Here is a 25,393-nt window from a genome sequence, read left to right as displayed (position 1 = left end):
TCGTGAAAATCAGAGTGTAAAAGAGAATTCTAAGACAGCAAGCTGTTTCCAATGGACTTCTCCTGTAGTCTGTTCCTAAATATTTAACACCACATGTGAGTATGACATGTCATTACCATCAGCTGTAGTTGCTTTCTGGTGAGGCATCAGCATGGCAGCAAATTCTTGAAGTTGGTTTCCTCTGATGATCCTATCTAGGTACATTTTCTCTAGAATCCCATATGCAGCCAGTTGCTGGCACCTTTCATCCTTAAACAGAGTAGCCAGCATCCGAGAACGCTGCTGTCCTACAGAAACATAGGTCAAATCTTTTACAATGTTTCTTTAATCAGAAATCATCACCTTTTATGACCCCAGTTTTGCAATTCTCATGAACCATGGTGGCTATGTTCAATGAAGTTGCTGCCACCACTAAATTAGTGAACAGTCAACTGTTGATTCTACAGGAAATACAGGTTTGGTTCCCAGTAGCCTTAGCAAGGTTTTGATAGCCAATTAATCTATAACTTTATGTCTTCATGTGTAAAGTGTTTTGTTTTATATATACTGTTGATTCAGCACACAGACACAGACATAGACACAGACACAGACATAGACATAAACACAGACACTCAGACACACACACACACACACACACACACACACACACACACACACACTATAGTCAGTACTGTAACTCTGCCTAAATGGAAGCTTATCTAACACATGTATTTTCTATGTAATGCACATCTCTGCACTTAAGAACATTAGAAGGGTGAGGATGTCACTCAGTATGAGAGTGCTTGCCTAGCATAAGCAAGGCCCTGGTTACAGCCACAGCACCACAAATAACAGTAACAATAATAATAATAGAACACAGGAGGTTTTCAACTGTATGGTGGGTTTTAAACAACAAAACCACAGATATAGAGCATAAAAGTGTAATACTAAGTAAAAAAACGAGGAAACTTGCTGCTAGTTTGAAAACTGAAACAAAAAGAGATTCTATTAGTTCAATCTCAGCCAGAAATAATCTCAGTTGTTTTGCACACTTGCCAATGACTGCAAATGACAATGAAAGCACTATAAGCACTGTCTTTGAGGTTAGTTTAAGATATATTTTAGTGAGTAGGTAGATTCATAAACACTGAATCTGTAGAAAATGCAATGACTGAATATTCATATGTAAAAACCAGGATAGAGATCAAAATAGTCTAAGTCTGGAATCATAGGTGATTGATTGTATTTTCTTCTTTCTGATTATTATATTTCTGCAATGAACATCCATTACATTCTTAATATAAGAGAATGATTTATAAGCCTCTAATGGTCATTCATGACTCTAATCTCAGCAATTAAGGAAGAATTACTAGTTCAAGGACAATCTGGCAACACAGTCAGATCTTGTCTAAAGACAAAAATCTATAGAAGGTGAATATTTCTCTCATAAACATTATTCAAGTGGAGGAATGGCTCAAGGGGTAGCACGTCAGCCTTGAGCAAATGAGAGTGCGAGGCCCTGAAGTCCAGCTCCAGGAGTGGCACACTACTGGACTCAACAGTCACAGTTTCAAGTTTTAGTTTCAAGAACATTCGTGTAACTGATGATATAAAAATATCTAACTAATGGAAAAAATGCTACCAATAAATCTTTTGCTTTTAAGTATATTCCCAAGTCTGTAGGAGAAAAGAACCTAACAACAATGAGATCTAGTAGCTGTGAGCATTCCTAGTGCCAAAATTCCATTAAAAGAAGAGCTCAGCACCACTGGCTCACACCTGTAACCCTAGATACTCAAAAGGCTGAGATCTGAGGACTGAGGTTCAAAGAGGAAAGAGAATATAGGCTTGATGTCCACCACTTTTTTTTGGCCAGTCATGGGGCTTGAACTCTGGGCTTGGGCACTGCCCCTTGTGCTCTTCAGATCAAGGCGAGTGCTCTACCACTTGAGCCACAGCGCCACTTCTGCTTTTCTAGTGGTTTATTGGAGAAAAGACTTTCCTGGGCTGGCTTTGAACTGTGATCCTCAGATCTCAGTCTCTTGAGTAGCTAGGATTACAGGCGGGAGCCACTGGCGCCATGTTACCACTTTCCTTTTTTATTCTAGGGACTGAACCTAAGGCTTCAGCATGATGAAGCATCTTTTAAAAAAATATATTTTCTTCAAATAGTTGTAAAAAGGGGCTCCAATTTAACATAACAATACATCTTGAACAGTCACTTCTAATATTTTACCTCTCCCTCACATCTATCCCAAGCCAGTCCTCTTCTCAAGTGTCCTAGTTCAGTCTCCACATATGTACACTGAGTAGAAGAGTTGTATTTGCCCACCATTCCTGTTCCACTTGTTTCCACCCCTCCTTTTAGTCTCCATCCCCCTAAGTCAATTTGTGTTTCAGTAAAGCATCTTTTTATTCTAAAATGCAAGAAAATATTCAAAGACTAATGGAGCCTTGTAAAAAAGATATGACCTAGTTATATTTGAGACAAGCTGAACATTAAAAATGATTACTTCAACTTATTATAACACTCAATAAGTGAAAACCCAAGTCAAATATACAAAAGTATTCTTAGCAATTCTATTCTTACTAGCAGTGTTCATACAATGAAATGTTATGCAACAATGAAAATAAAGTACAAGACATAACAATATGGGTAAATTTCATCAAAAGCACAAGAAGCAAGACAGGAATGAATGTACTGTATGAGTTCACGTATGTAAAACTAAGGACTAGATTGTTCTTCACAGAGGGGGCTCTGAGTATTCTGTTTCTTGTTCTGAAAACTGGTAAAAAGGGATGTTCTGTTTGTGAAAGTTTATCCAACTACATATTACTCATATGTGCACTTTTAAATACATAAATTACAAGTAGAAAAATAAACAAAAAAAGTTCAATGTTATACAAAAGGTGATAAAGCTCATGCTTAGGAATAGAACTAGCAAATTATCACTTTGGAATATATAACACAATTAAGAGATCTAAGGAAAAATTATTAATGGGTACCAAATTATGTAAAAAGAAATAAGATTTTTGTAGGTTATCAAAGCAGCATCCTAGAGATTATAGAGAAGATGCAAAGAGAAAAATGTGCCTTTACAATGGAGTCTAGCTTAAGCCAAATCACCAATCGAAGCACCAAATAGTGAAAAACCTGCTCTTGCGCCCTCTGCTGTGAGACAATGAAATTACATGGACATAATTGAGGCATTCTGGAGAGATTTTTTTAACCTGAATCTAGTCTAGCCTTTAGCTAACCAACCTCCAATTCACAGGAAATACTTAAAATTAAATCAGGTAAGCAGCAAGGCACAGTAGTTCACACCCGTTATCCCAGCTGAATAGCTCATAAACTGTTTGCTTGTCTGTTTTTTGGACTGGGCTAGTTTCAAACTATGATCCTCTATTTCCCAAGTAGCTTAGGGTTACAGGCTTGAATTGCTATTCCTGGCAAAATACTGTCTTTGGAAGAGTTCAAGAAAATTGGATAGAATGTCCTTTGTTTCAAATTTGTCTGACGAACTGTTTTTTCTTTTTTAAATCTCTAGTATCACAAACAAAAATTAAAATATGCTACGGCACCAGTGGCTCATGCCTGTAATCCTAGCTACTTAGGAGGCTGAGATCTGAGGATCATGGTTCAAAGCCAGCCCAGGCCAGAAAGTCCATGAGACTCTTATCTCCAATTAACCACCAGAAAACAGGAAGTGGCACTGTGGCTCAAAGTGGTAGAGTGCTAGCCTTGAACAAAAGAGCCCAGGGACAGCACCCAGGGCCTGAGCTCAAGCCCTACAACTGCCAAAAAAAATGGTTGGGCACTGCTGACTCATATGCCTATAATACTTGCTACTCAGGAGGCTGAGACATAAGGATTGAGGTTAAAAGTCAGCTAGGGCAGCAAAGTCTGTGAGACTCTTAACCACCAAAAAGCTGGAAATGGAGCTGTGGTTCAAGTGGTAGAAGACAAGACTTGAGCAAAAAGGTTCAGAGACAGGGCCAAGCCCCAGGACTGGCTGGCTGGCATGCACGCACGCACGCACGCACACACGTACACACACATACACACACACACACACACACCCCAATTTAAATATGACAAAATAAAATATGACAGAATAAAAAATAGGAACTGGGTTTGTAGCTGAGTGGTAGTACAAATGCTTAGTGTGAGGACTTATTTTGAATCCCCAGAACAAATAAAGAGCATTAATTTGTGTTTCTGCATGTCATAAAGGCTAAAATAGGCAACAAATTGGGGGAAAAAAACTTTCGTCGTGAGTTTACTATGACACTGAAAAAAGAACAAAGAAACTGTACAAACGGCCAGTGGACACGGCACATAATCATCCAGAAAAACAGTATAGGTTTGTCAATAGTGTTTTTTTAAACATAAAAGGATCTTCAAAGACCATTCATTACAAAATAAATGTATATTATGTATTAAATGTGGATTCATTACCAACTAAATGTGCAATAAAACTAAAGTGAGATAACAGACTGGCAAAGACAAAAAAAAATCTGGTAGCACCTGTGTGAGAAATGAGGTATTCATGAACATCGCTAAGGACTGAACTCAGGGACACAGGCATGCCAGGCAAGTCCTGCATTTGCGCCGCACCTATGGTTCTTTGATTTTTGTTTTTTGGAGCCAGGATCTTGCTACATTTACCCAGGCTTGCCTCAAACATGAAATTCTGCTTCTACTTCCTGAGTAACTGATATTACAGTGTGTAGTGCCATGACTAGCTCAGTGTATACTCTCTCAACAGTTAAAATTCTGAACCTTGGGACCTTTACTGGGCATTGTCTGTAACTGACAAAATATATTAAGATAAAGCCAAAGGGGTAGACTAATGAATAGGGAGGAATAGAGATAAGAATCCAATGTATATCCTACAAAATTAAGAATGAGAGAAGGGGGTAGTAGGGGAGGGATGAGTGAAAAGGTTGAAAGGGGTGACACTGGTCAAGATATACTATATTTATAGTATATCTTGCCAGACAACAGAAAACCAAAATATATGTAGTGACGTGTAAAGAATTCTGACATTTAGTTACATAAAGTAAGTGACCAAATTGTACATATGCTATCTGTTACGATTTGAATATGAAATACAACCTAAATGTTCACGTGTTGAATACATGGTCCTCAGCTGGGGACACTATTTTGGGAGATGGAAGAAACTTTAGGAGAGGAAACCTCAGCCAGAGAAGTAGGTCACTAGGGAACATGTTCTTGGGACTGTGTCTTGTCCTGCACCTCCCTGTTGCCTCCTATCCACCATAAAGCAACCAGTAACTAACAAACACAGAAACACGGTAGCAAGAGTGGCGTCACTGCTCTGACTGCAGGGATATGAGGTTCAGGAGCCTTTGGAACTGGTCTGTGGAAGCAATCTGAGTAAGTCTGGAAATGAAGTCTAGAGAAGCCCCAGAATGCTTCATGAACAGCTGTGGTGAGAGGTCAGAGGACTAAATATCAACAATAATGAGGTTTCAGATGGGGATGAGGAAGCTACTGGAAACTGGACTAAAGACCATGACTATGACATTCTGGGGGAAAACTCTCTACATTTTGGCCAAGTACTAAGATGCTGAATAAATTTCAAAGTAATGACAGACTAATGAATTGGCTGAGAAAATTTCAACACAGCCCAGGATTCATTCAGGTTATGGCCATTAAGCTAAGTAAGTCCTTTCCACTAGGATAATTCTCAGAGATCAGAGATGCCACTTATCTGATGGGTCTTGCAATCACAAGAATGTAAATGTGTAAATTCACTTAAAACACTTTCCCTTGATCAAGATGCACTATATTTATAAACTGCTTTGGTAACTGGCAATCCCTTTGTACAATTAAAGTGGTTTATTTTTCTTCTTTTAAAGACTTTTCCTTGAGAACAGACCTGAAGATCAATGGAATAAAACTAAAGACCCAGAAATGAATCCACAGATCTACAGCCACCTAATCTTCGATAAGGAAGCTAAAAATACAGAATGGAAGAAAGACAGCCTCTTTAGTAAATAGTGCTGGCAAAATTGGTTAAACACCTGTAGAAAACTAAAGGTAGATCCTTATATATCACCATGCACCAGAATCAACTCCAAATGGATAAAAGACCTTGAAGTAAAATCAGACACCCTGAAAACATAACAGGAAGGAACAGGAGAAACTCTAAGGCTCCTTGGCACAGACCAAAATTTTCTTTTTCTTTTTCGTTTTTTTGTTGTTGTTTTTTTTTGGGTCCGGTCGTGAGGCCTGAATTCTGGGCCTGGGCGCTGTCTCTCAGCTCTTCAGCTCAAGGCTAGCACTCTACCACTTGAGCCACAGCGCCACTTGCGGCTTTTTTTCTTTTTGCTTATGTGGTGCTGAGGAATCGAACCCAGGGCCTCATGCATGCAAGGCAAGAGCTCTACTACTGAGCCACCTTCCCAGCCCCCAAAATTTTCTTAATAAAGACCCAGTAACACAATAAATAGGATTGCATGAAACTGCAGAGCTTCTGCATGATCAAGAACATAGCTAGCAAGATCAATAGAAAGCCCATGGATTGGGAGAAGATCTTCACTAGCCATACAATGGACAAGGGCCTCATATCTAACATATACTTAGAACTCAAAAAATTAAATCCTCCAAAAACAAATTCTCAAAGAAACAATCGCCTCGTTAATAAGTGAGCTAAAGACTTAAAGAGAGACTTCTCTGAGAAGAAATAAGAATGGCCAGTAGACACATGAAGAAATGTTCAACTTCTCTGAACATAAAAGACATGCAAATCAAAACAACACTGAGATTCCACCTTATCCCAGTTAGAATGGTTATAATCAAGAAATCTCATAACAACTGAAGGGGGTGTAGCCAAAAGGGAACTCTACTGCATTGTTGCTAGGAGTTCAACCATTTTGGAAAGCATTATGGAGGTTCCTCAAAAGACTACACATAAAGCTCCTCTATGACCCAGCACTTCTGGGCATTTACCCAAATGATCACAAACAAGACCATAGTAAAGCTATCAGCACAACTATGTTTACCACAGCATTATACACCATAGCTAAGATATGGAACCAACCGAAATGCTTCTCAGTAGATGTATGGATCAAGAAAATGTGTGATACACACACACACACACACACACACACACGCACACACACACGCACACGCGCACACGCACATGCACACACACATGCACATACACAATGGAATTCTATGCTCGATTAGAAAGAATGACACTGCCTAATTTGTTAGGAAATGGAAAGATTTGGAAAAAATTATATTAAGTGAAGTAAGCCAGATCCAAAGAAACATAGGTCCCATGGTTTCCCTTATTTACAATAACTAGTATACATCTAGGATAATCTTACCAAACAAGCAGAAAAGGTCTATATCATATATGACCATATAGATGATGCTAAGCGAAATGAACCCCAAGATAGGGACACAGAGGGTTTATCTTTGTCACTGTTGTTTTTAAGTACTATGTGATTTTGTTTCTTTTGTATGTTCTTCCCCCATGGTATAACCCATTTTCATTGTATTTGATTCTGGTGCACTGCATCTTGCATATGTATTTTTCTAATTTGGGGAGGGGAAGGGAAATAACAAAATGCTGAAACAAGAATACAGGTTGACCCATTGTAACAATGAGATGTACAAGACACTATGTTGAAAATGAACTCTACAACTTGGGGAGGGGGAGGAATTGAAGAGGGAGGGGATAGTAGGGGGGAAAAAAGGAGGGGGTAACAATGTTTGATAGGAAATGTATTCATTACCTTACTCATGTAACTGTAACCCCTTTGTACAGTATCTTTACAATTAAAAAAAAGACATTCCCTTGAGTCACAGGCGTATGCTGCTGACCAAGGACCACATCTGAAGTTACTCCCCGCAAGATCCATTTTACCATGCTCAGCCACCTAGATTCTCAGAGGCCACTATAGCGTCATGGCCCAGGGGCCATGCTTGAGTTAGCAGCAGATGTTGGCATCAACCACATGATGCTGGTTTGATAGGACTATGGAGAATTCCAATCAGATTTCAAAGAAAGCCTAGGAGGCTAGAAAATGGGTAACAAAGTTGGATTCCTTGCAGCCAAACCCTGAATAATGATACATGAAGCTAGAGAAAAGCTGAGGATACAGTGGAGAACCAAGGAATTTGAGATGGCAGGAATGTGGGAAGAAAGTGACAAGCAGTATGCAGAGTCAACCCAAGAGAGACCTTTGAGCTGCATATGGCAGGCTATTCAAGTCCTTTGGTGCTCATGCTCACATCACACAACTGTGTACCCTGGCTGCCAGATACGGAGCAACAGGACGTAATTTTACTCTACTAGGGCTGAAGTCTTGCTTTGGTCCTTCCTTGATACTCCCCTATTCTTGCCTTTTAGAATGGGAATGTTCACTCTGACTCATTGTATTTTGGAATTACATCATCATCTTCTGATTTTACAGGGGCTCACAGCTAAGGGTCTGCCTTGAGTTTCAAAGAAGGCCTTGAACTTGGATTTTTTTTTTTTTATTTTTATTTTTGGTAGTACAGGAGTCTGACTCAGGACTTCACTCTACCACTTGAGTTTAACTTCCATCCCCTTTTTGCTCTGTTTTTTTTTTTTTTTTTGTGGGGGGGGGTCCAGTCATGGGGCCTGAACTCTGGGCCTGGGCACTGTCCCTCAGCTCAAGGCTAGTGGTCTACCACTTGAGCCACAGCGCCACTTCCGCCTTTTTTTCTTTTTGCTTATGTGGTGCTGGGGAATCAAACCCAGAGCCTCATGCATGCAAGGCAAGCGCTCTACCACTGAGCCATCTTCCTAGCCCCTGCTCTGGTTATTTTAGAGTTAAGGTCTCACTTTTTTCCAGGCCGACCTATACTGTGATCCATTTATTTATGCTTCCTGCAGTAGCTGGGATGATGACAGGTGTGCACCACCATACCCTGCTTATTCTATTAAGAAGGGCTACGGAAAACTATTTTTGCCAAGGCTGGTCCCTATCCCAGCCTCTACCATAGCTGGGATGATAAGCACACTCTACTAGACCTAGCTACTGGTTGCGACAGGATCTTGTAAACTTTTTGCCAGGGGAGGCCTCAAATCAAAATCCTCCTTATCACTGCCTCCTAAATTAGCTAGGATTATAGGCATAAGCAACCTGCAGCCTGCTGAACCAGAAATTTTAGACAATGGTTGAAACTAGTAAAATTTTGGTGATTCTTACTTATGTATAGACTAAATACATTTTGGATTATAAGAAAGTCATAAGCCCCTGAAGGACAGGAACAAAAGATTATGATTTCAGTTCAGGTATGATAGCTGATACCTGTAATCTCAGCTAGAAGAATAAGAATAGTTCTTTACTAAATTTTTCAATAGTAATCATCCTAAAGTTATTAGACAAAGACAACCAACTTCATTTAGGTACAAATTGCATGTTTACCTGCTGATGCTAAGATGGTACAGTGCAAAGCATGTTTTAAGGCCTCTAGTCTTTCACTTTCGTGGACTATTGTCTTGTAAGAGAGCTCATTGTACCTTTGTGCAGCTTCAATGAATTTTCTTCTATAATCAAGAACACGTGCATAACATACCTATAGAAGAAAAATGATCCGATTAGGGAAAAAAATAAAATGGAAAAAAAGAAAGAGAGAAGGCAAAAAACAAAGAGAATTACTAAGATATGAAAGCACATATCAGACATTCTGGAACATTTTGGCATGATATGATTTACCAATATAAAATTAAGTCCAAACTAGCTCCAAACCTTATAATGTATCTGCAACTGTTCATTGGTTGATTCATTCTGAAGCAATGATGCTCGATTTATGTAAGCCTCTGCCTGAACAGGATCATCATCCTCCAGATATAGCCTAGCAATCTTCAGGTAAGTCTCCAGTTTATAATCTACATTGTACTGTCTAGGATACAGCAGAAAACACAAAACGAATCAATAGTTTATCAAGAGAACTTCTAGAATTTAAAAAATATTACATTTTCCTAATATAGTCATATAATGTTCATTATATTCATATAATTACAATATATGAATATATATTATATACATATATAATATACATATATATTATATCATATAATATGTACACACATTATATATACATTATATATTTTATACATATATCGTATACACATATATATTCATATAATTATGAATATAATGTTTATATAATGAAATTAAGCATTTTACTGCATTATATCACACAATAACTGAAATATGTTTTACTAAACTTGTATTATTTTTACCATCACTGACCTCATTATATCTTCTAGTCCTCAAGCAATCTCATATGCTAAAGCTTTTTTTTTTTTTTTGCCAGTGCTGGGGCTGGGCCTGAGTGCTGTCCCTGAGCTTCAAGACTAGTGCTCTACCACTTGAGTCACAGCACCATCTCTGACTTTTTTGAGTAGTTTATTGGAGATAAGAGTCTCATAGAGGGCTGGGAATGTGGCTTAGTGGTAGTGTTTGCCTAGCATGCATGAAGCCCTGGGTTCCATTCTTCAGACCACACAAACAGAAAAGGCCAGAGTGGTGCTGTGACTCAAATGGTAGAGTGCTAGCCTTGCGAAAGAGTTCAGGGACACTCCCCAGGCCTTGAGTTCAAGCCCCATGACTGGCCAAAAAAAAAAGAGTTTCACAGCCTTTCCTGCCTGGGATGGCTTCTAACTGCAATTCTCAGATCTTAGCCTCCTGAGTAGCTAGGTTACAGGCATGAGCTACCAGTGCCCAGCTTTTTATTTTTTTTAATGTATTTTTTTCCTGGTCGTTTATTTTTTAGTATTGAGGATTGAACCCAGCATATAATGCTTGCTAGGCAAGCATTCTGCCACTGAGGTACTGAAGTACATCTCAGCCCTAAAGCTCTTTTAAAAGCATCTGCTCAAGGGGAAACAAAGGAGGAGGCTACAATGCTTGATAAGAAATGTACTCATTATCTCGCCCATGTAATTGTAACCCTTCTGTACAGTATTTTCACAATAAAAAAATAAAAACAAAATAAAATAAATAAAAGCATCTGCTCTATTTTAGGGACTAGTGGTATATAATCACCCTAAAGTTATTAAGCAAAGCACGAACTTCCAAGAAAACAATCTGGTGGCATTCTCTCCAACCAAGTTATTAAGGGGAAAAAAAAGCTTCCAAGAGAACAATCTGGCACTATACTCTCTAATGGTCTCTTCAGTTCTTTAAATTATGATGCCTTTAACCCACTAACTATATTTACCTACAAATAATAAATCCTAAGAAGATAAACAATGATGTGCCTACATATGTATGTGTAAGAACATTAATTTATAGTTATTTATCAGAAAAAGCAGGACCAGGCACTGGTGACTCATGCCCGTAATCCTAGCTACTCAGGAGGCTGAGATCTGAGGATTGAAGTTCAAAGCCAGCCCGGGTAGGAAAGTCTGTGAGACTTCAATGAACCACTCAGAAAACCAGAAGTGGCATAGTGGCTCAAGTGGTAGAGCACTTGCCTGGAACTGAAGAACTGAGGGACAGCGTTCAGGCCCAGAGTCCAAGCCCCCATAACTGACACACACAAAAAATAGGGAAATCACTTATATAGTATTTATGGCAATCATGATGTGGTGCATAAAAGAGCTGGAATACAATCTGGCACAGATATCTATAATCCTACCTACTCAGGAGGCTAAGACCTAGAGGACTGCAGTTTGAAGCCAGCCAGGGCAGAAAAGTCTGGTATGGTTCAAGCGGTAGAATACCAGCTTTGAATGACAAAGCCAAGCAAGAGTGCAAGGTTCTCAGTTCAAACCCAGGTACTATCACACAAAAAAAATTGGAATACTATGCAGCTGTAATCGTTATTAGGTGCTCATGGTCACTGTATTTTTTTTTTTTTTGAAGTGAGTGAGAGGCAAGAAACAGTGGCTCATGTTTGTAATTCTAGCTACTTGGGAGGCAACAGCAATCAAATGGATCACAGTTTGAATACTCAGGAGAAAAAGTGAGACTCCCATCTAAATCAGTAAGCCAGACTTTGTGGTACATGACTATGACCCCAGCTCTGCACAAGGGTATAGATGGGAGGATTGCAGTATGAAGTCATTCCGGGCAAAAATATGAGGTCATACCTGAAAAATAACTAAAAGCAAAAAAACACTGGGGTCATAGCTCAAATGGTGGAGTACCTACCTATCAAGTGTCCTGCATTCCAACCCTAGTACCACAAAAGAAGAAAAAAATAAAAAGGAGCTGGAAGTGGTGGTATATGCCTATAATCCTGGCACTTGGAAGGCAAAGGATCACATGGGCAAGGCCCACCTGGACTACACAGCAAGTTCCAGGGCAATCTGGGCTGTAGAGTGAAGCCTATCTCATAAACCATCCCTTGCCCAAAACAAAAATAAAACCAGAAAAAGCAGGATTAAACAGTATATAACACACCAGTAAAATATATTTCTCCCATTCAAGTAAAATGTACTTCTGTATATATATCAAAATATTAACAGCAGTCAAGCACTAATGGCTCACACCCATGATCATAGTACTCAGGAAACTGAGATCTGAGGACTGCAGTTCAAAGCCAGTCCAGGCAGGAAAGTCTGCAAGCCTCTTGTCTCCAATAAATTACTCAGAAAAAGCTGCAAGTGGCACTACCCTTAAACAAAAAGCAGCACAGGGACAGTGCCCAGACCCTGAGTGCAAACCCCAGGAATGGCAAACACACACACACACACACACACACACACACACACACTTAATAAATAAATAAATAGATATTGTAGTGGGTGGTGAGATTCTAGTTTTCATTTTCTTCTCCCCCAGTGGTCATATTTTATGCAACAAATGCATAACTCACATAATTCAAAACTCATATAATCAAAGAATAAGCCACAGAAAATTAATTCTTTCGATTTACAAAAAAAGTGGAACTAAGAGTTTATAATCCATTTGACTTCAACTTTAGAATTCTTTACTCTTGCCAGGCACCAGTGGCTCATGCCTATAATCCTAGTCAGGAGGCTGAGATCTGAGAACTGCAGTTTGAAGCTAGCCAGGCAGAAAAGTCCCCATGAGACTCTTATATCCAATTAACCACTCATAAACCAGGAACAGTACCTAGGCCCTGAGTTCAAATCCCCCACCCAAAAAAAAAAGAATTCTTTACTATTTTTTTCGGAGGGGAGGGCCAGAGTAGAGCATAGGAGGGTTTTATAAAAATTCAAGTTTTTGCATGTGTCATTTATCATTAATATTTTGTAGTTTTTCAATTCATAACTCAAAGCTACATGAACTATTATATAGCATTGCAATGTTCTGAATTTTTTCATTTTAATTCTATTAATCTCCTACTTTCATGATTAGAATAATTTTTAAAGCAAAAAGTGTCCATTTATCCCAAGTCCCAACCCTGTCTCTTCTCAGTGTCACAGCTCCCCTCTTTGTCTACAGCTCACTGTTTTTCACTAAGAATCACAAAGTCATCAGAGAGCACTGGCCAAGCCCCACCATAGCATTAACATCTGCATCCCATGATGTAGGACCAGCTATTACTGTGCATCACTAGGGCAACCTGGCCCTCCAGGGAACAGGGGCAACTGTCACAACTAGGAATGATGGTACTATTGGCTATGCCAAAGTAGCAAAGGCACAGATGCTGCTAACCCTCCTACAACACACAAAACAGCCCTCTCAACAAGCATTACCCAGTCTAAAATGTCAATAGTGAAAACTGAGGAACCCAAGCACCCACTATCTGTGCTCCTACCTAAACCTGTCCCTATACTCAATTCCTTCCCCTTTTATCGCAGGAAGCCTTCCCTAGGCTCCTTAGTATTAAATGTTTGTTTTCCTCTGGATCACAAAACAAAAACAATCACTTCTTATCCTAACCTCTTTTCATCTTGTACTTTTGTCTCTTTTCTGCCTTTTTTGAGAATTTCCCCTGAAGAGTTGTCTACACTTAGTATCTCCCATTCTTCTTCCATTCTCTCTTAACCTACTCTACCCTCACAGTTCACAGCCATTCCTCAACCTCTTCTAAGACAATATGATGTCTTTGAGAAAGAGCCAACACACCATCCCAATCACTATATTTAATTATATATAGGTCTTATTCTTATTTTTCCCTTCTCCTTCCCCTTCCCTCCTCTCTTACTCTCTCCCTTCCTCCTTTCCTGGTCTCACTATGTAGCTCAGGCAGCTCTGGAATTCACTGTGTAGCACAGGCTTCTGTTAAATTCACAATCCTCCTGCCTCAGCCTCCTGAGGGCTAGGATAACAGTCACGTACCACCATGCCCGGCTTATTTCAAATTACTTTTCTGTGTAGCACTTCTAACATATCATAAAATGTACTTACTAAATCATCTATTTGCTATACTAGTATAAGGAAAAGTATAAATGAACAATTATATATATATATTCGTCCAATATCCACTATTTACTATACTTTTGTCCTGTTTCCAAAGGAATTCCCACCAACACTTGGGCCGCATTTCTCCAATCTTCTTCTTTCTCATATATAGATGCAAGATGCTGTCTTATGGAAGCAACCTGGAATAGTAGTATACATTTTAAGTTATTTTAACTGGCATAGTAACTAATTACAATAATTACATGAAAAGTTAAATTACTGTGGCAATGAATTTTGCTTTCACAGAATATCAAAACAATGTTTCTGCAATATGAATAATGCCAACACTTTAGTTTAAATGTTAATTTTCTTCAATATTACTTCAGAGATTATGATGCCATTTCCTATGTTGTCAGCCTCATTAACAATTTTACTCATCTAATGAATAATACTTGGTTGATAAAATCCAATTTTCTTTTTTTTGGGGGGGAGAGGGTCCGGTCATGGGGCTTGAACTCTGGGCCTGGGCACTGTCCCTCAGCTCTTCAGCTCAAGGCTAGCACTCTACCACTTGGGCCACAGCGCCACTTCCGGCTTTTTTCTTTTTTGCTTATGTGGTACTGAGGAATAGAACCCAGGGCCTCATGCATGCAAGGCAAGCGCTCTACCACTGAGCCACCTTCCCAGCCCGAAAAAATCAAATTTTAATACATAAACAAACATAGTAGCCTGAGTTGCAACATCCAATATTTATTTGATTATACAACACAGAATACAGTTGGACATACTGTTTTATATAAAGTGAAATTTTGGAGAATGCAATTATAAAATTCAATTTATATCCTACAGAATTAAAAAAATTGAGGAAAGGAGTAGGGTTAGAAGGGATAGGTAGAATGATAAAAGGAGTGACACTGATCAAAATGCACTGGATTCATACACTGCTTTGTTGAATAGCAACTCCTTTGTACAACTAAAGATAATAAAAAATATATTAATAAAAAGAAAAATTGTATCATCGCCTTTAAGAATTTAGTAACATCAGACTCTAAAAATAATTTCTACAATTTCAATTAAAATCCACTGCTCTAAATTTTTACCTGCTCCTCAAATGAAATGACTCTAGGCTGGATCTTTTCCAAGGTGAAATGATAGATTTCTTTGGCTGTGCTGTCAGGCAGGTTAGGGAGATGTGTGCAGAAATCAGTTAGCAACTGTCGCGAGATGACAAGACTGACATTCTCATTTACCACTTGTTTTAAAAGAAAGAAGAAAACATGAGTAACATAAATTTTCATTAAGCAATCAATCTTTATTTGAAATTAATACTAAAGCCAATCCATATTAGGACAGCCTTCAAAGCATTATTCAGGGATTTCTATATATTATCATTTTATGTTATAGTTTCCTTAGGCTCTTAAGTACTACAACAAAATGATAAAAAAAATACCAAAAAGAAATGGTTGGGAAAAAAATTGAATAGTTTATACTTTTCCTTTCTCTCTATTTTTCTATTAAGACACAGAAACACCTATATTTTTATGTGTTTATGTATCAGACAGCTTCAAGATGAACCTGAAGAAGAAAAAAAGTTAAAAGAGCTAAATTCAAATATTACCAGCATAGGTATGCCATTTGTATTTCTTACTAAAAACAATTTCAGTCAGGCACTGGTGGCTTATGCCTTTATCACTAGCCAACCTGCGCAGACAATTTCTTCAGATTCTTAGCTCTAATCAGTAAAAAGCTGAAAGTGGAAGTATGGCTCAAATAGTAGAGTGGCCAGCCTTGAGAGGAAATGCTAAGCAAGAATTTAAAGGCCCTAGTTCAAACTCCAGTACTGGCACAAATATACAGAAAAAATTCAAGTCAGTACTAGATATATCAACTTTATCACTGTACATGATTAACAAAGAAAGCTGGACAGCCTGTCTTATTATATGACCTCAGAGCTTTCTGTGTTCTTGTTACCTTATCTGTAAGGATGAGGATATTATCACTTACCTCCTAAAAATGTTGTGAAGAAATGCAGTAATATGCACAAAGTATTTTGAACAATACCTGGCATGTTACACTTAACAAATATCACTTATTAGTATTACTGTAATTGTATTTTTTACTTTCTTGTATTTTTTAATAGTGCTGAAGAGTAAACCTAAGGACTCAAATAAGCTACATCCCTTCCTAGATTTTTTAAAATCAACATGATTGTGAAGTACTGCTTAAATAAAATTTTCAAGTCTTAAAGCAGAAGTTATGCTGCAAATAACTGATTCAAAAGTTGCTTAGTAGAATGAACCAATTTTCAAAGCAGCCTGCTTCTCTTGGAGCATCATTGTACTTAAATTTTATATAAAGATTACAAAAAACATTATTTTCTTCGTACAACAGTACAATATTCTTAATAAAGTAATTCCAACCTGTTTTTCTGAAACCACTGCTTGATTATCTTATGTTGCTGGCCCTGATTCTTATATTTATTTATTTTTGTTGTTTGTGGGGCCTGTTCTGGGCCTGAGCGCTGTCCCTCAGCTCTTCAGCTCAAGGCTAGTGCTCTACCACTTGAGCCACAGTGCCACTTCTGGCTTTTTCTGCTTATGTGGTGCTGAGGAATCAAACCCAGGGCCTCATGCATGCAAGGCAAGCACTCTACCACTGAATCCTTCCCAGCCCCTGGCCCTGATTCTTTAGGCAATAATTTAGTTCTTATAATTAATTAGTTTACAATATACTAATGGGCATTCATTACTGAATAATACTGGATGTGACTAAGAAAAGTTTTATTACATTTGCTAGTAAGTACTCATAACAGAAAGAAATTACTACACATTTAGTATTAGAAAAGAAAGGGCTGGGAAGGTGGCTCAGTGGTAGAGCTCTTGCCTTGCATGCATGAGGCCCTGGGTTCAATTCCTCAGCACCACATAAGCAAAAAGAAAAAAGTCGGAAGTAGCACTGTGGCTCAAGTGGTAGAGCACTAGCCTTAGCTGAAGAGCTGAGGGACAGTGCCCAGGCCCAGAGTTCAGGCCCCATGACCAGACCCCCCCCCAAAAAAAAAAAAGAAAAGAAAGTAAGGACAAAAAATCAGAGTCTCGGCTCTGCCAATAACTAGCTACATACTCTTTTTTTTGGTCAGTCCTGGGGCTTGAACTCTGGGCTTAGGTGCTGTCCCTTAGCTCTTCAGTTCAAGGCGAGCACTCTACCCCTGGAGCCACAGCGCCACTTCTGGTTTTCTGGTGGTTTATTGGAGATAAGAGTCTCATGGACTTTTCCTGCCTGGGCTGGCTTTGAACTGTGATCCTTAAATCTCAGCCTCCTGAGTAGCTAAGATTATAGGCATGAGCAACGGGCACCTAGCTTAGCTACATTCTCTTAAAGGGCAGAGAGATTACTTAATCCCGAGGTACATTTTACAATGTACACAGTGATATTTATAACTATATTGTCTAGTCACAGGATTATAAAAAGGAGTCTATGTGACAAAGAAATGTACATGAGAATATACTCAACTGCAAGACACCATCAAGTGTCAATATCACAGCCTAAATTCTGAATAATTTTCAAAATAACTAGAGATATTTGAAGTTAGGAAGTAAAGAAAAGTTTCTTGAATGAAAACTTTTGGTTCCCCATTCAAAAGCCCATTCTTAACATTAACATCAGCAAGCATGCCAGGCACCAGTGGCTCATGTCTGTAATCCGAGCTACTCAGGAGGCTGAGATGTGAGGACTGCAGTTCAAAGCCAGCCCTGGTAGGAAAGTCCTTGAGACTCCTATCTCCAATAAACCATCAAAAAACCAGAAGTGGCACTGTGGCTCACGTGGTAGAGCGCTTGCCTTAAGCTGAAGACCTCAAAGACAGCACCTAGGCCCAGAGTTCAAGCCCCATGACCAAAAAGAAAAAAAAAAAATCAGGGCTGGGAAGGTGGCTCAGTGGTAAAGTGCTTGCCTTGCATGCATGAGGCCCTGGGTTCGATTCCTCAGCACCACATAAGCAAAAAGAAAAAAGCCGGAAGCTGTGGCTCAAGTGGTAGAGTGCTAGCCTTGAGCTGAAGAGCTGAGGGACAGTGCCCAGGCCCAGAGTTCAGGCCCCACGACAGGACCCAAAAAAAAAAAAAAAAAAAATCAGCAAACACACAGCACTCACTTTATGCTAGGTGCTATTCTAAGTACTTCATTATGTTTTTAACATTTAATGTCCCAACAATTCTACATGATAAATATCAAATCCCTATTTGGGAAATGAGAAAAGGAGGCACAATGGGCCTATTAAATAACATCACAAAATAGCATATCAGGATCATTCTCTTTAAATTATGCTATTTTGCTGTTCATCAGTTACTACATCAAAACCTATACAAAAATCCTAGGATTAAGTTATAGAGAACAATAATCCTGAAGACAATTTATTGAAAAATAACCAAGTTATGCAGTTTAAATTCTAGAATCAATCTCAACATACATTTCACACTGATAATTTGATGTAAAACGAGGCTTAGGAAAATTTGCATGCATTAGCTCAGGCTTAGAGTGCAAACACAGAATTTCATTCTACTTACTTGCTTCCACAAAAGCTTTCAAAGCTTCTAGTTGTTCTGCTCCAGATAACTGAATGGCTTTTTCTAGGATCTGACGATACCTAAAATAATACAAATAAAATCATTTTCAGAGAGTACAACAATTCCTAATGTAAATTCTGAATTTTATTTACTCATTCCTAATGCTAATTTTGATGTATACTTATGAACTTCCCTTTGCCCTCATTTCTCTCATACTGCTCTAGTAGTCTGTGGTTTTCTTTACGGGAGATCATTTTTTTCTTAAGTTTCTAGTTCACCACATGGACTATAATCCTAAGAAACATGCTATTTAATAGTTCAACTTAACTTTTTACATCCATCATAAGTAAATCTGTATCTCTACATATCTAAATCTCAGGTGCTACTTCTTAAAAGTTTTAGTTTGAAATTTGAACTAAAGAGTCTATTTTCTTTCACGTGTCTTAAGAGATAAATTACATTTCCCTTCACCTGAGATGCACAAGATTTAAGATGCACAAGAATGTTATTTGAGGTGATCCAAAATCCTTTTCTCCTTGCAGGCTAAATGATTCTAGGGTCATCTACAATAAGATGCTGTTCATTAGGCTACAGAGACAGAGCTTGTCTCATGTGTACAACAACTATTTATTCTTTATTTGTACTCAGTTCTAATCACTATTCTACCTAATAGCCATAGCTGCAGAAGATTCAAACTAGTATTCTGAAAAGGATGAGCAACAATTACCAGGCCACAGCAAATTCCTTCCTAAAACACAAGCTACTACAAAGACAGAGGTTTATTGTCTGTTTTGTCTCTGTGATATATACAATACCTCAAACAGCAGTCAGCCCATCATAAGCATGAGAATATTCAACAATATTGGTAACACAGGTAACAACTTATTTCTTACATTGAGTCAATACATGAGAGTTAAAACATTTTATGCTTCATCTCTTCTGGTTTTAAGCATGCTTTTTAAAAACATCAATGAGTCCCTATTCCCAGCCATACCACTCCTAGGCATCTATCCTGAACAACAGGAACCAATATACAAGGATACATGCACCTCCATCTTTATTGCAGCACTGTCCACAATAGCCAAGAATATGGAAACAACCCAGATGCCCCACCACAGATGAATGGATCCAAAAATCGTGTTATCCATACACAATGGAATATTATGCAGCCATTAGAAAGGACAAAATAATGGCATTTGCGGGGAAATGCATGGAACTAGAAGAAATCAAGTTGAGTGAGGTAAGCCAAGAGCAAAGAGACAAAGGTCACATGGTCTCCCTGATAAGTGGATGTTAAATCCAAAACGTAAGGTGATACAACAAAGTAAACAAGACTCCAGAAACAAAGGATCTCCACTCATCTGGTCAAATCATTACTAAATGACCCTATGCTGCTGACCCCATATATGGTATATATATATATGCACATCGGAGGGAAACTAGGAAGAGGACAGAGAAACAGAAGGAAACGGGAAAATATACAACAGCAGGACCCATCAGCTGCAATGGTCATTGATCAAAAGGAACTAAGTAACTCCATGGCAGCGATGGAAGGGAGGGAATGAGCAGGAAAGTGGGAACAGCTGACACTAAGCAAAAGGGAAGAAATGTACATATCACCAGTTGTGGGAGAAATAACTGTATTGTCAAAGCTCATAGAACTCATAAACTTTATAGATCACGATAAAGAATTTGCCTTGTGAAGGTTAAAATGTGATTGTGACTTTATCACTATCCCACAATACTGTGAAATTTATGTAATCACTTAATCACAATAAAAAAATTGCAAAAAACCCAAAACATCAATGAGATGCATTTGATAATGCTAATAGCACTGATATTACAGAAAGGCATTTGGAAAATAACCAAGAAAAAAAATTATACAAAATAAAATTCTGAGCTCATTCAGAATTATGTATTTTGTAGGGCACATACCCCAAGCTACCATTCAGCTGTTATTCTCAATTCATCCAAAATTCTCACCATCTTCATTATATATGTTTGCAAAGTAACAATGAAGCAAGTATGCTGACAGAAAAGATAGCAAATTCCAAAAGACACAAATGATTCTCAGAAAGCAAGGAAATATTAAGCTTTTAAACTATTAATATTGACAAATGTGACAGTCTTTAAAGGGATAAAACTGGGAAGTCTTCTATCATCTTTTTTTTTTTTTTTTTGGTCAGGGTCTGGGCACTGTCCTGGAGCTTTTTCACTCAAAGCAAGCACTCTTAACACTTTGAGGCATAGCGCCTCAAAGGAGGAGTGTCACAGACTTTCTTGTCTAGGCTGGCACTGAACCGTGATTCCCACATCTCAGCCTCCTGATAACTAGGATTACAGGTGTGAGCCACCGGAGCCTGGCTCTCATCTTTCCTTTTTCTTTTCTAGGGTTAAATCAGAAAATTCCTTTAGGTGAAATAGTGCATATTCTCTCTCTTCTGCCTGAAGGCATCTGCTGATGGTCCAAGACACCTGAAAGATCGAGTGGCACTTGTGGTGAGGAAAGGAGCAGGGCTCTGTTTTGGGGCTCTCTGGGGAAGAGCTAGCTGGAAGCACTGAAAGAAAAGTAGAATTTCTGGACGACTACTAGAGCTGGATCAGTAGGAGTTCCTTACCTGCCAAAGCAGGAAACAAGCACTTTGAAAGGTTACAAATTCTGTCCAAGAATATCTAAACAATCAAATAAGCATTGAAACCTTTGTCCTAGCCTGAGAATCCTTAGGTGCCTGGTAGAAGGAAATAAAAATTCACTTTGAATCATAGAATCTTAGGTCTCCAATTACTCCTAGAAATAATTTCTTTTTTAATCATTTGCCCAATAACAGTTAATAGGTACATGACAACATGAGGCAGACAACAAAAGCAACAGACAATAGCAACAACCAGGCCTTCAGATGCTACTATTATCAAAAACACTATATGTGAAAATTATGCTTATTTTGTTCACACAAATAAAAACAAGCCTTTATGTTTCATCAAGAGCTTGTTTGGGAAAAAGAACCATCAGAAATAAATGAAAGAACTAAATAAATATAACCAAACTTACAAACGCAACTGAGTACTTGACAGCAGATTAGACAAAGTTAATGAGAGAATAAACTAGAAAGCCAGTATGGGAAAACCTCTCTGGAGTAAAGCACTGAAGTGAAAAAATATTACAAGACAGAACAAAAGACATAACGGAGATTTAGTTGGAACCTAGAGAAGAACGAACGAGACAGAGGCAGTATTTTAAAATATGTAGCTGAACATTTCTCAGGATCATTGAAAGAATAAAAATCCTTTGACCTGGGCTGGGAAGGTGGCTCAGTGGTAGAGTGTTTGCCTTGCATGCATGAGGCCCAGGGTTTGATTTCTCAGCACCACATAAGCAGAAAAAGCCAGAAGTGGCACTGTGGTTCAAGTGGTAGGGTGCTAGCCTTGAGCTGAATAGCACCCAGGCCCAGAGTTCAGGCCACATGACCAGCAAAAAAAAAAAAAATCCTTTGACCCAAGAAACTCAATGAAGCTTACCTAACTGGGTTAACTTGGTAGAATAATTACAAAAAGAGGCCAAAGTTTTTTGTCTCTTTTGAGATGTGACTTTCTGGCTCTTCAGCTCAAAGTTCATTTGACAAATAGAATACAACAGAAGTACCAATTCTGAGCCTAGACCTCCAAGAGGCCTAGAATATGTCTTTATCTTTGGGATCTTGTTGTGGGGGAAAAAAAAAATCCTGGCACTTAATGACTGAACCATATAGCCCAACCACCTAGCCAGCCAACCTACTAAAGCAAAACTGTCCATCTGGCTTGCAGCTGACTACAGATACATATGGAAGTCCATGAGGAAACATGACCATTAGAGGCAGAGAATAATCCATTTGAGTTCAATCCAAACTGCCAACCTCCAGATTTGTGCACTAAATAAATGACTACTGTTTCAAGCTGCAGGTTTTGGAGCAGTTTATTTCACAGCAGAAAGCTAACTGACAGATAACCCATCTATACACATCAGAATAAAGCTGCCAAAAAATTAAAAACAAGTGCTATTGAAAGAGTTCTGTGTGTGTGTGTGTGTGTGTGTCTGTCTGTCTGTCTGTCTGTCTGTCTGTCTGTCTGTCTGTCTGTCTGTCTATGCCAGTACTACAGCTTGAATTCTCAAGATCTTTGACTCAAGGCTGCCAGTCTACCACTTGAGCCATAGCACCACTTTCTTAAGTAACTTCTTGATCATTAAAGATTCTAAATATTTCAATTTAGAGGCAATGAGAAAGATTGGGAAAAGGAACTTTGCAAGCAAAAAATAATTATCCTAAATATAGTTCAGTTTAGTGAAAATAAGGTGAGGCTAAAAGGTAGTTATGTTTACAGTCTGGGGCCTTGAGACATGCATATATGGCTATATTCTGGTGTCAGCAAATATCTTAGTATTACAGTTTTTTCATATGCAATGTAAATAGTATCTACTTGTTAAGTACCCTAAAATATAAGTAATGTGCTTGGCTCACAGGAAACTCTAGGTGTTATCAACATTTACTCTACAAATAACATAACTGTATAGATGTAGATATTAGTATTAACAGAGATGAGTATGAACCAGAGATACTGGGTTATAAAGGAATTTTGAAGTCATACAGTCTTTTTTCCCAGGGCTAAGGACTGAACCCAGGGCCTTGCGCTTGCCAGGCGGGCATCCTTCCGCTGAGCTAAACCCCCAGCCCCAAAGTTGTGCAGTCTTATCTTCCATTATATATGGGTGTGTATTCTCCATTTGTGACAGTTCTGTTTCACTGTATTACTAGAAAATTAAAATCTAAACTCTACCTCTGTTGAATGGTGTATTCTATTTTTTTGTTTGGGTTTTTTTTTTTTGAAAAGCAGCTTTTTTATTTCTTGTTCTAGTACTGAGGCTTGAATTCTGGTCCTGGAAGCTGTTCCTTAGATTTGTTTACATGTGTGTGTGTATGCATGCCAATCCTGAGGCTTGAATTCAGGACCTGGGCGCTGTCCCTGAGCTTTTGTGGGCAAAACTAATACTTTACCACTTGAGCCACAGCTCCATATTTGGCTTTTTGATGGTTAATTGGAGATAAGTCTCTCAGATTTGCCTGGACTGACTTTGAACTGTGATCCTCAAGATTTCCACCTCGAGTAGCTAGAATTACAGGTGCCCAGCTAAAAACAGCTCTTTTAACAAGCAAAGACATCTCAGAAGTTTATCATTACTAACAGCTTCTTGTAAAATGAAATGTTTATATTGTGAAGGCTTATAGTACTCCTCTACCACAGAACTGGGAAGATGTGGGAAAAGGTCATATTTCCCTATGATTAACTAAACAAACATCTATAATTCATTGTTTTATATCTTCTCTCAAAGAAATTCTTAAGGGGGAAAAAAATTCACATTCTAGCCAAGGTCATAGACAAACAGGCAAAATAAGCAAGTATATGTGCAGGTAAATTTAGAATACTCCTGGGCATAGGAAGGGCAATTAACCAGGTCCTATGTATGAATGGGCGTGAATGAGGGTGTGAAATAGCTTCCTGGAGGAAGTAAAATCCTAACTGATCTTGAAAAACAAAAAAGGTTTTAGCTAAGTAAGACAGGCTATCACAACAGTTAATGTTCCTTTCTCAAGGTTCTCATTCTCTTCATAAGCCTTACATAAAATAATAAACCTAATGCATGTTATAGGCAAAAAAAACAGCCTACCAAATTTGCAAAAAAAAATGTATTTTACACAATTTTTTTCCTTTTGGGGGGAGTGGAATATTACAGTATAGCTTGAAGTTAGGGCCTAGTGTTCTGGCCCAGTTTTTTTGCTCACAGCAGGTGCTCTACTACTTAAGACACATCTCCAGCCCAGCTTTTGCTGGTTAATTAGAGATGGGGTCTTTCAGACTTTAAGCCTCAATTATCATATCTCAACCTTCTGGGTAGCTAGATTACAGTTGTAAGCCCCTGGCAACAAGCTTAATGGCCAATTTCTTACCAACTTTATACATCAGTATTAATCTAGCTATTGGAAAGCACTTCCAATTCAGATTGGGGGGGTGTGTGTTTTGTTTTTTGCTTGTTTGTTCTGATTTGGCTTTTTGTGTTGGTACCTAGGATAAAACTCAGGGCCTAACTCTCTCAACAGGCTTTTTCCCCTCAAAGGTTGTCCTCTATCACCTGAGCCACAGCTCCTCTTCTGGCTTTAGGAGATAAAGAGTCTCATAGACTTTTCTGCTTCTGCTGGCTTCAAATTGTGATCCCAAGTTGCAGCCTCCTGCCCAATTCATTTCTTTTTGTATGTGTGTGCTGGTCCTGGAGTTTGAACTCGGAACCTGGGCACTGTCCCTAAGCTTCTTTAAGCCCAAAGCTAGAGCTCCAGCCACAGCTCCACTCCTAGCTTCTTTGGTAGTTTAGTGGAGATAAGAGTCTCACAGCCAGGCGCCAGTGGCTCACGCCTGTAATCCTAGCTACTCAGGAGGCTGAGACCTGAGGATCGTGGTTCAAAGCCAGCCTGGGCAGAAAGTCCGTGAGACTCTTT

At 38.7% G+C, this 25,393-nt stretch overlaps 1 protein-coding gene across 2 annotated transcripts in view; it reads right to left on the bottom strand.

Moving 5' to 3' along the window:
* Cops4 (COP9 signalosome subunit 4) overlaps positions 1-25,393 on the bottom strand; it is a 38,510-nt gene that overhangs the window by 9,197 nt on the left and 3,920 nt on the right. For both annotated transcript variants that reach the window (XM_013020248.1, XM_013020249.1), the window contains exons 2-7: positions 18,873-18,952; positions 15,414-15,565; positions 14,410-14,513; positions 9,739-9,892; positions 9,415-9,565; positions 117-287 (exon numbers count right to left, since the gene is read on the bottom strand). In XM_013020248.1, the coding sequence (XP_012875702.1) occupies positions 117-287; positions 9,415-9,565; positions 9,739-9,892; positions 14,410-14,513; positions 15,414-15,565; positions 18,873-18,952 (812 nt within the window). The remainder of the gene's footprint in view (positions 1-116; positions 288-9,414; positions 9,566-9,738; positions 9,893-14,409; positions 14,514-15,413; positions 15,566-18,872; positions 18,953-25,393) is intronic.

The sequence above is a fragment of the Dipodomys ordii genome, unplaced genomic scaffold, assembly GCF_000151885.1.
Source record: "Dipodomys ordii isolate 6190 unplaced genomic scaffold, Dord_2.0 Scaffold49, whole genome shotgun sequence".
In the NCBI taxonomy this organism is placed as follows: domain Eukaryota; kingdom Metazoa; phylum Chordata; class Mammalia; order Rodentia; family Heteromyidae; genus Dipodomys; species Dipodomys ordii.
Note: the sequence above shows the minus strand (reverse complement) of the source record. Positions and strands in the feature narration are given on the sequence as shown.